Here is a 12,124-nt window from a genome sequence, read left to right on the forward strand (position 1 = left end):
TGTCCATCTGGTGAAATGTTATATGTAAATAGATGATTAATTAGTACTGGGAAGGTAACATTGATGGAGAGGGTGTTATCATACTTTTCTCTATCTTGCCTTGTCCTGGAAAGTTTGTCATCAGGGAGTGGGGAGAACAATTTTACCCTTTTCTAGTGACAGCTATCACAAGAAAATATCATGAGTGTATGAACATTTTTAGTAGTGGCATACTCCTATTTAAAGGTAATATTTTCATTTGTCCTTTATAGGTCTATAGCTCTTTGGGGTGTGACTAAAAAGAAGCCGCTTGCGTTAGTGAAACAAGCTCATGGTGTCCATGGAGATGAGGGACTTGAGCAGCCATACTGGATCTGCTCAGTAGCAGCACTGCTAAACAGTGACGTTGTAGCTACAGGTACTTTAAGCAGCATTACTGTTTAACTTTTATTTCAAAGCTAATTGAAAAATGTTTTAGTCTTAACTCTGCATGAAATGCTTTGTTAAATGTGTATAAACTACTCTTTTTCTTTTGCTAATTGCTGGCCAGGTTTGCTCACAAGGAGAAAATGCCCGTTTTCAGGCATGAACTAGAAACCAATAGACTGATTAAAGGGAATGTAATCATGTTACAGACTGAGTCAAACATTGTTGAGTGTTTGGATAGCCTTTTCCAACTCCATTTGACTTTTGTGGGTACTGGGGTTTCTTTTGGCTACAGTTTGTGTGGAGTGAAGGCTCCCCTTATTTGCTACCGTTCATCCCCTTGTTCAGATTAGAGAAGGATTCACTATGAAGCAGGTAGATGATGGACAACATAAGGATCCCCACTGCAGTAGTCTCTCTTACTCAAGTTATTTTGCTAAAAGTGTTGTCCGTATTTTCTGGACACCATCCAGAGCTTTCTTGGACACCCTGCAGATGAAACTTCTCTATATCCAGGGTCAGATCTCTGCATTGCTTATAAGGTAGGGATGTTCATACCATTCCTCAGTTCATTTTGCAGTGAACAAAGCCTGTTTCAGGTGATTTCTAGAGAATAGTAAGTGCCCAGTTGGGGAATATGCGTCTTTTCCAGTTGTCTTCTTGCAAACATCATTCAACTTTTTTTTAGGTGGGGGGGGGCACTGTACAGTAGATCTCATCATCCCAGGGCCTACATTGACTAGAATAAAGGTTAGATAATTCAATACAGACTTTTTGCAAGCCTAGAGAGCCCTTTACTTCTGACCCTACAGCAAAGGAAAACACATAAGCTGAAGCAACCACAAAAAAAGTTGCAAGAAAAAAGCTGACAGAGCATGAGATTGATTTGACTCTGTCAGGTGCATCTCCAGTCCTGGTGTACATTAGCTCTAGTTCCGGTAGCCGTTTGTGAATCCAAGATTGAATCTGCATATGTCTTGACCCCACTGGATATAGAAACTGGGATTTTTACATTCGGTGCTGCTGCTTTGAGCCTTGCAGGAGAACTTGAGATTTCAGCTTGATGCCAGTTTCCGGGTGTAAATGACCCTGTGTGGAAGTGACATTAGGGCGGAGCCAAGATGGCCAACTGATAGCAGCAGTTTTTCAGAACTCCATGAAACTAGTATAAAAAACAGGAAATAACTTACTTTATTTTAGCGAAAATACCTAGAATTGATAGATGAAAGTATTAACTATATTCTTAGTAACTTTGGTGAACTTAGGAAAGATTTTTCCTGTCAAATTATAAAGGAGAATATATAATTTGTGGAGGTGAGCACTTCGGAGACTTCTCATTCTGACATGGCTTTAAAAAAAGAAATGCAGCTTGTGACATCTGCTCTACAAGAACTCTCACTAAAAATGGATGATTTTAAGGAGAATTTACAAAACCTCAAGGAAAATTGTCAAACAGATTCTCTCAAGGAACTTATACAGCAGCATCGATCCAGAATAACACACTTAGAAGCATCCCTGAATGATCTTGTTGGAAGACTGAAGAAAGCCAGAAAGATTTCCTCATCAAACAAAACAGTTGGCTTCTCAAAGTGGATGACCTGGAAAACGGGGAGAGAAGGTCATATATAAGGATTTTTGGCATCCTTGAGAGAGTTGAAGGAGAAGATATTTCTTTCCTGAATACCTGGATTCTAGAGATTTTAGATTTAAAGGAGGGTAAGTTCTTTGGTGTTGAAAGGGCGTATAGAGCTTTAGAAAGCCATTGTCAACATCCTCCTCTATTCCTCCCAGATCAATTGTCACAAAGTTTCTATATTATGTGGACAAGGAGTTTGTCCTAAAATCTGCCTGGAGGAAAAGTCCATTCAAATTTAATCAAAACCCAATTAGGTTTGAGGATGACTATTCTAGTAGGGTTTTGGAACAGTGGAAAAAAGGCTTGGCCATTAATAAAACTGTTAAATCAGAATAACATCAAAACTCAGCTTGCCTTTCCTGCCAGAATAAAAATTCTATATCAGAATGAAATGAGATAATTTAATGCCCTAGAAGAAGCCACTGTCTTTATTAAAAACAATAACATTATTTCCTTACCTGAAGATATGGAATGGGCATCTGCATCTCTGAAGAGAGTTACTGATAAATCTTCTTGGACTGATGTTAAAAAGAAAAAAAAAAAACCTGAGTCAAAGATTGCTGTTCCCACTAAATCTCTCGAAGCATCTACTGCAACTGGACTTTAATTTGTTTTATAATTGCTAAATTTTCAAGTAAGGTATGTCATGACAATATTTTACTTATTGTTTTTTTTTCTCATTTTGCTTTTTTCATTTCTATACTTTTTTTGTTCATATACAAATTAAGTAACTGTTTATGATTTTTAGCATATTAGTATAATATTACTGGTTTATTGAGTGATATAATTGAACAGTGAGCTATCTTTGCTTTTATGACCTTAAGATGACATGCTTTATTTCAAATAATATATAGCCCTTTGCCCTGCTAAATGCTCTTCTGAGTTATTACACAGGCATAGTCACTGCTTAGATTAATTTATCAAAACTGTTTTGGATACATGGCATAACAGGGCATATCTATGATTTAGTATATATTAACTAGTTTCTTTAATATTTATAACTTTTGATTGTTTCAGAATATATATTGGTACCTGTGTGAACAAAGAGCTGTTTGCTGGCTGTTGACATAAATTGGGCCTCTGACGGTTATACACTTGTATGTTTTATGGCACAAGGTTTTTAAATGGTTACAAGTTATGTTTCCTGTAGAGTTTAATGTTAAAGTGCTGTTTTCTCTCTCATTGGCAACGGACTTGCTTTATTCAACTTGAATTCGGCAGACACTGTTTCCTGTATTTTTAGCAGTATGCATCTCTTACATATCTACTTAGCAGCAGTGGTTTACTGTTAGATGTCCGTAGCTGTCTGAGTGTCTCTGTGAATACGGGTCATTCGTGCTTGGTGTTTCTGGTAAGTGCTTGCTTCAGAAAATAACTTTGTATTTAAAATAAGAATGATGACATGTATTTATGGACTGCTCAACCTATTAATTTATAAGCTTTAGCTGGGATCTGAAAGTTTTTATGTAATGGGAGAGGTGTGGTTTTTAAGAATGCTTTTAAATGACTGTGTTTGGATGTTCTAAATTCGCCGGTTATAAAGAGTTTAGTTATGGGAAAGGTTGTATGAAACTTTTTTTTTTGTGTGTTGTATGGTTTGTGATGTCCAGAGGTGATTTCTTGTGTATTGAATGTTATTTTACTGTTTGGAAGTATCTGACAGTTAAACTTTGCATTTGTTACTGTAAATAAACAGACTTTGTGATACAGTTAGTGAGGTCAGGAAACTGTACTGTGTAGCGTGCTGGCCGGGAAAATGTCAGTTTGAAATTTAAGAAGTGAAGCTTTCTTACTTAGCTCATGACATGCATTCTTTGCATGCAGATCAGATTACATTACAGCTCATGTGTATATGCCAAATTGTGAATGTCAAGACTCTGATTGATTAGTTAATATAACATAGTAGGCTTCTTTTACAAGAGTTATGAGCTACACTGTCTGCAAACATATTCATGGTTCCCTTTTGTAATAGTGACTATATTTTGTGATCAAATATATACAGAAATGTTATTTTTTTTGTAAACAGTTAATTATAGCCACTATTTCTAGTGAATATACTGAAGCTTTTTATAAATCGATCTTTATAAATAACTTTCCTATGCAGTTAGCAAGTGTTTAGTATAGGCTTATACATTTACAGGAAATGCTTACTACTAATGGTAATAACTGTAAGGATACTCAAACACCATACTAAATCCTAGCAAATATATGTATAAATAATTCTGATTGAACTATAATTACTTTGCATTTAATATGTTGATTTTCATATTGTATCTTAGATATTATTTATGTTTCAGATGTCATGTTTTCAGTTATTATAAAGTCATGTTTTTTGTATATTAGCACTTTATGACAGGGAAAGAGCTCAGTAATATCTATGACTTGTGATAACACAACAAACAGGTTATGAGTTTCAGTATTACCCTATTACTATGGTAGATATTTACAGCTATCTCTATCTTAATTCTGTCTGAGTCATTCACTTTTAAGACCTGTTATCCATAGTAAGTTTTATATAAATAAGGGCTTTTACTAATTTTTGTCATTTTAACTGATGCCAGTTAATTGTTATTGATTTTAGTCAGTCATTTAAACATCTGCTATTCCAAAAGTTTAGGAGTTAATTAAGGACAAATATGTCTTATTGAATATTTATAAGAATCTATGTTAGCATATTTTGGGTATGACACACACTCACTATATGCTAACACCCAATTCTTGTCAAGTTTTTATTTAGTGGGAGTTTGTCATGATAAGATTTATTCAGAGAGCAAGTAAATACAAATGCTAAAGGATTCTTTTATATGTTCTGCCATTTGAAGTTTGTATTAGAACTAATACAGATGACCTGCTTGGGTATTTTGGGTACTCATTCAGATTGTTAATAAAGCTAATCTTTTCTTAGTCTATTAAGCACTAAATTCAGATTATATATATCCTAATATGTTTCTTGCTTCCTTAGTGAATAATTACTGTATAAATGTTTAATGTTGCTAATAATAGTATATGTACCTTATCTCTAAAACCTAACTGGAATCAATATCTGATTAGTTGTTTATCACTATTTTTCTCCATTTACAATATATTCTCCATTTTTTACTTTGTTGGTTCGAGCCCATGAAAACAAAGGTTGATGGTTGGGATAGATAGTCTAGCAGATTTAGTTTTGTTTGCTAGACTAGGAATGTATCTCATTCCATGTATAGAGTGTATTAAAGTTATATCAGAGTGAAATACGCTAATTTTTTGTTATTTAACTGTTTTTCTAGTTTTGAAATGCCTGACACAATTGTTTTACTTTTATCTTCCATGGGGAAAGTTATTTGGATTGAGATAAATAGAAATGCAACAATTGATTTTCTGTTGTCTATTCAGGAAGAGTATTATGTATACAGGATTCTGTTAATACAAGTTCCTTTATTATTTGTTATCTTTAAAGAATTTAGATATGGATTTAACTTTGATATTCTTAAATACTAATGGCTTAAACAATCCATATAAGAGAGCTAACCTACTAAGGTATCTTAAACTAAACAAGGCTCAAGTAGTTTTTCTCCAAGAGACATACTTTAAAATAAATGACACATTTATGTGGGACCCTAAGGAATACTCAATCTTCTTATAAAAATAAGACCAGAGGAGTAACAATTCTATGGAAAAAGACTTTCTTAAATCCCCAAATTATTTACAAACATGTAGATAATGATAGACTTATGGCCTTAGTTATACTTAAGTTTAACAATAGAATTTGGATCCTGGTTAATTTTATACTGGTTCCCGGGTATGGAGGTTGGACTAGCTAAGAAACACTTAGACTTTTTTTTACAGCTTAGACTTTTTTTACAGCTACTTTTAAAGGTAATGTTGTACTCGGAGGTGATTTCAGTTGTAGCACAGATATTACAGAAACTACCAGTAGGAGATCTCCTAGACTATCATCCTCAGCCAAACAGTTAAAAAAAAAATGGACAGAAATGTTTAAATTAAAAAACACCTTTAATGCTTTGGGACCAAATTCTTTACTATTCTCACACCAGGACTATAGACATGGTACCCAAACAAGAATCGATAAAATTTATATGTCACAAGATCTTTATTCTAAAATCTTAAATTTTTCAATACAACCTTGTCCCTTTTCAGATCATAATACCCTATTATTAACAATACACGTGGAATTCAATCAATTAATTATTACTTCAAGGATTCCTTCATATGTCACAAAAATTAAAGACTTTAAATCTTGGATAACTTCTGAACTTCAGCTTTTCTTGGAGATTAATTATAAACCTGAAGCAAACACAATTATGGTTTGGGATTCTCTTAAGGCCTATCTATATGGTAAAACCATTAGCTGGTACAAAAATAAAATTTAAGAATGGGACTCAGAGTTACAGCAACTCCATAATCAAATATATCTTAAATCTAATAAAAACATAATTGCCACAGATAAGAAGAAAATAGAAGAAGCAAATAAGAAATACAATGAAATATTATCCCATAAAACTAATTTAGCTATGGAAAACTGAACGTAAATTCTTATGCTACCTCTCCAAAGCATCTTCATAACCTATCTATGAAAGTTAAGATACAATCAAAAATTAATAACATTGATAGCATCCTTCATGAAGGGAAAAGGGAAAAAGTCTCAGACATGGGGACATTCTGGAGGCTTTTAATTATCATTATGCAGAGCATCATAAAGATAAAATAAGTACAAATGAATGTGAGAAGTTAGAGAATATAGTTCCCAACATAAGAATTCCTGAGGAACTTAAGTTAGATCTACAAAAACCTATTTCTCAAAAGGAAATTATAGATGGGGTTAAAGGAAGTAAGTCTAATAAAGCACTTGGAATAGATGGCTTGATTATCAAAATTTATAGATTGTTCCCTTCTTCTCTAATCTCTCCTACATAAAACCTTTCTTGAAGTTCAAACATTATCAAATATTCCTCCTTCCTGGAGATGTTCTTTAATTTTCCCTATATTAAAAGAGAATAAGGACCATAATCATTGCAACTCATATAGACCAATTTCTTTGTTGAATAATGATTATAAACTATTTGTCAATTATGGTCAATAGATTGAAAATGCCCATATCTAAAATAATTAACTACGACCAAACTGGTTTCATACATAACAGGCATACACAGGATAATATTAAAAGAGTATTAACACTGATAGAGATTACCTCAATAGAGGAAACCATGAAGCATTGATAATAGGTCTAGATATTCAAAAGGCCTTTGACTCCTTAAATTGGGGTTATTTATTTAAAGTCTTACAGTTATTTGATTTCCCCCCTTTTTTTTATTACAATGATAAAGAAAATCTATGGAAATAATCTAGCACATGTCAAATTAGGTCTCTTTACTTCCAAAGCAATCCAAATCACTAGAGGTACTAGACAAGAATGTCCCATGTCCCCTATCCTATTTGCTCTGGCCATAGAAATACTTGCCATTTTAATACGTAATAACGCAAAGATGAGGTGTAAATATATATGCTCAATGTATATCTAAAATAATGTTTGCTGATGTTGTCTTACTTACCTTACCTAACTCTAAGGAAGTGTTAGGTGAAGTGGATATAGTAACAACAAATTTCCCAAAAAAATCTCAGGACTCTCCTTCAACAAATCTAAATCAAAATAGTTATTAAATAAAAAAAAACATACAGGTTCCAGTTAATCATGTTATTGGAAACCAAGTTTCAACTGTAGACTATTTAGGAATAGTCCTAGGTAAGAATATAAAGGAAACTTTGCAGCTTAACTATGCTAAAGCTATAGACTTAATCAAGATAATAATAAGCAAATGGAATACTTTGTTTATAACATTTGATGATGGGTTGCAACTGATAAAATGGTTTTGTTACCTAAAATATTATATGTAGCACAAGCCCTTATACTTCCACCAGGAAAGAAAATCCTTAAAGAAATCACTTCAACTCTGATGGTACCCCAAAAGAAAGTGGCATATTCTCATCATATTAGAAAATAGGAACAAGGGGGTTTAAAATTCCCAGAGATTGAAACTTATATAAAGACATCTATAATTAAAATAGTGATGAATTGGATAAATCCTAGATACTCTTCCAGTTGGAAACGGGTACACTCCATTATACTAGTGAATGTGAATTATTTATCAAAAATTGCTTTGGTAACTGACAAAGATAATATATGGCACTATTTAAGTTTAAATTTGCAGTATAGTACAACAAAATTAACTAAACTAACACTAACAAACAATATTTTTTATGTGTTTAGAAGATTCATTAACACAAATTTAGATATAAAACGGTGGCATAGATTTTTAATACCATTTACTATTACAAGGGATTTCCCTGATAAAACACATGGAGAGATTTTTGGTTTATGGGAAAATAACCTATTTTGTTGGTTGCAATGTATTGAAAATCAACAAGCTTTGAAAACACAAAATATATTATCAACCTATGGCCTATCCCCTAATGACTGGTTGGTTCTTCAGAGTGTCACAGCATGTACTAAGGATCTGTGTAGAATAATACATAACCCATCCTTCAAAACCATACCAAAAATTATAAACTGGATTTTTGGAATTCTATATAATAATATCAATGTTAAGAGTGGATTATCATCTCTATATAACACTTTGTCTATAAGACAGCTCCTAAAGATTCTTACTGGCAATATCTAATTAAGGGGTTTCAAGTATCATCAATGGAAGATAAAACAAACATTTTATTTTCAGTTAAACTAACTTCTTATTCACAATTCTGGAGGATTTTTTATTGGAAATTTCTATACATATCCTTTTTGACACCTGAGAAACTCTCAAAAATGAACCCTTCAAACAGCAAGTTATGTTGGAGATGTCATCTGTCCACTAATGCTGACTGGCATCATATTTTTATGACTGTACTAATATTAAACCATATTGGAATGAGATTAACAAATTTCTTCAAGCTATCTATACTGATATATTTGTTTAGACAAAGACTTTTATTTTATTGAATGTTGTTAATAGTAATAATATGAAGAAAGATGACCTGTATTTGTTGTGGACAATGTTGGCAATAGCCAGAAAATGTATAACTGGAAGATGGAACTCTAATGTAGCACCCACAATGGAGGAATTCCTATCATCACTGAAGGAATGCATACTAATGGAGAAAAGAGCTAAAGAGTTAAGGACTTTTCCTAAGCCATTGGCTAGTAGTCCATGGAGGAAAGTCTTGAATTTGATTGATACCCTACAGATGGAACCAAACTCTTCCTAACTATCATAGTTTATATATTAACTTATTATTTAACTACAAATGTTTTTATCTGAATCTTTTTTGTCAGGCTGAATGTAAATACTGTAATTAGTTATTGAATGTTATGAATGTATTAAATTATTGTGTTATTTCATCAAACTAAAAATCATTTGAGTAAAAAAATTGCCCTGTGTGCTGCTAGAATTATGCTAGCTCCATTTGAAGTGACTGAATTATTGAATATTATGAATATATTAATTGACAGTCTGAAAGATGTTTCATACATTTTCCAGAGATCTACAGCTTTCTGATGTTAAGGGTCACTTAAAGAGTGGGTAAGAGCAATTCCTGGTACCCCTCTACTGCCATTTTTGGCTTTCAGTTTCATGAGGTTTGTAGAGGACTATGTTGTGGCTTGGCAGAGAGTTAATGCACAACCCACACCGGCATACCCCCTTCACTAAAAAAGATAAAGGGAGTATCCACTACCTGATACCTGTCAGTTGGCTCTCAAGGGGAAGAACTATTCCTTTTTCCTCCCAGATTTTTTCTCTATGGAATACAGCACAAACAGTCGGGAGACATCCATTCATACTTCCCATTTGAGGTCAGTGTTTGGGAACACTTGAGGTGAGGGGACCAAGGAAGTCTCTGCTTGTAGAAAGAGATTACTTAAGTTAGTAGGCATAGAGGATCCCAAGCAACATGTGGTTCTACCCATTCTTCCCACTTTTGAGACTATCCTTAAATCCTGATTTACAGCCCCCCCCCCAAAAAAAAAAAAAAAAAACAGATTTAACTGTGACTAGAAACATGTTTAATTATCTGTACAAAAAAAATCCTGTGGCAAACTTACAGGTAGTCTCCTTGGAAGGGCTGGGGAGCCATGCTGAATGAAGCACTCTCTAATGATGAGAAGATGAGAACTGGACAGCTCTGGCAAAGTTATGCACCTCAGTGGACTCTGGCTTTTTGTGTGGTTAATTGCTGGGCAAGTGATTAAATTTGGAAGAAGATTCTTAAGCTGATGGAGGGTATGATTACTGGAGTCATAAATAAAAACATCAAGTAAAAGTAACCAGACATGCTGAGACAGCTTTCACAGTGGCTTACATGCAGTAAAGTGTAGTTATGATGCAGTAGACACGTGCAGTAAGAGGAGTAGTAGTAATAGCTTTTTGGAGTCTGCTGAATAGACATGCCTGGATCAACCTGTAGCCCATAGCAGATGATGTTAAAGGATAGTTGTTTGCTGCGTACTTGGACAAAGAATCCCTGTTCAGGCTTCTCTCCCAGAAGGTCTTTAAACTCTTGGCAGAGAAGAATAAGATCATGAAATCAGTCAGGCAAATGTTTCATTCAGTAGTTCTCAGTTACAGTAGGAGCTAGGCAAAAACACGATAGATTTTTACAGAAGGCAATCAAAAATAATTAGTAAAAACAAAAAGGACATTTTGAAAGAAACCAGCATGATACAGTGAAAGAGGATGACAGAGACAGCAAAACAAGGGAAAGAAAGGTCCCTAGTCACCCAGGAGCACCCCCTAAAAAAACTAGGCAATACTAAATATTCTTTTTCTCCTTCTTACCTCACTTTATCCCTATTACCTCCTGTTGAGTAGCATTCTGACCCATTTCAGAAACTGCTGGTTCAAACTGATGTTGGAGAGGTGATGGTAGGAGCTAGTGCATTAGTAGAATAGAGTTTCTTTGCATACCCATTTATGGGGTGTCCCAGCACTCCCTTATACCAAACTGTTTAGCCCTTGAAATTATGAAATAACTAATAGATTGTAGCTCTGTGGTGCCTTTCTGCCTTAAATAGAAAGGAGAAGGGGTTTAACTCCAGTCTGTTTCTAGTTTGCAAGGAGGACAGATCTTGGAAGTCCATACCTAGAACTCTCCATGTTGAAAAAAGTCCCTACCCATTAAGAAATTTGATATGGTGGTGCTATAAGTCACATTTCCCTTGATGTGCAAGGGGCCCAGTTAATCAAGTCTGGACTTAAAGGATGCTTATCTGCACATTCTGATTCATTGAGACAATTCCTGTGCTTTATACTGGAGGAGCAAAACATCCAACTTATCTTCCCCTATTTTTAGTCACTCCATTGGACCAGGGGATGTTCGTGTTACACTGCTGCAGTCATTACACTTGGGTTCCCCAGTCGGCCTGAGTTCCAAAGTCTTGGTCCGGAGTCTGTTGCTGTCGCCTCCTCCCTGACGTCAGTGCGACAAGGGTATATAAGATGCAGCCGACGCCATTTTCTTCAGTCTTTCTTGCCATGCGGTGCCCGAAGCAAAAGCAGTTCGCAGATGCCGGTCGGCCGACTCCTGAGATTTTCATTCCGAATCCAGAACCAAAGTCTTCTACAAAGCTAAGTACCCGTTGAAACTTTTCTTGCCTCAGACCGATGTCAGTAAAAGTTAATAACTGTATTTCTTGTGGGAAGCAAATACCTCATAAGGATTTCCATTCCTATTGTATCCCATGCCTAGGCCCAGACCACAACGTCACTGGTTGTCAGTTTTGTGCTAGGTTTAGCAAGCGCACAATTAAACGTCTGTTTGATTTTGCCCGACATTATTTTGGCAGAAAATATGCCATCGGAACTTCCAACGACCGGAATACATAAAAAGTGCAAAGACAAGGACAGGCATCTGAGGCCCAAAACTGACGACGAGGCCTCTTCTAGGCCAGTCACCGGTTCTCTGGTTTTCAGCGAAGGCGCCTTTGCAGCCCCTGACGACTGCTTCTGCAGAACCATAGGCCGCCTCCAACTCCCACATGGAGCTGGCTGGGCCTTCGGACGCTCAAGTTTTTCAGCCTACAGAAACTAA

The 12,124-nt window shown here is 35.0% G+C and overlaps 1 protein-coding gene across 1 annotated transcript in view; it reads left to right on the forward strand.

Moving 5' to 3' along the window:
* RRP9 (ribosomal RNA processing 9, U3 small nucleolar RNA binding protein) overlaps positions 1-12,124 on the forward strand; it is a gene marked incomplete in the record, with an annotated part of 550,676 nt that overhangs the window by 435,495 nt on the left and 103,057 nt on the right. Inside the window, 1 exon segment of the mRNA XM_044077476.1 lies at positions 252-397. Within this exon segment, the coding sequence (XP_043933411.1) occupies positions 252-397 (146 nt within the window).

The sequence above is a fragment of the Protopterus annectens genome, chromosome 7.part0, assembly GCF_019279795.1.
Source record: "Protopterus annectens isolate FY-2018-M chromosome 7.part0, PAN1.0, whole genome shotgun sequence".
Classification (NCBI taxonomy): Eukaryota; Metazoa; Chordata; order Ceratodontiformes; family Protopteridae; genus Protopterus; species Protopterus annectens.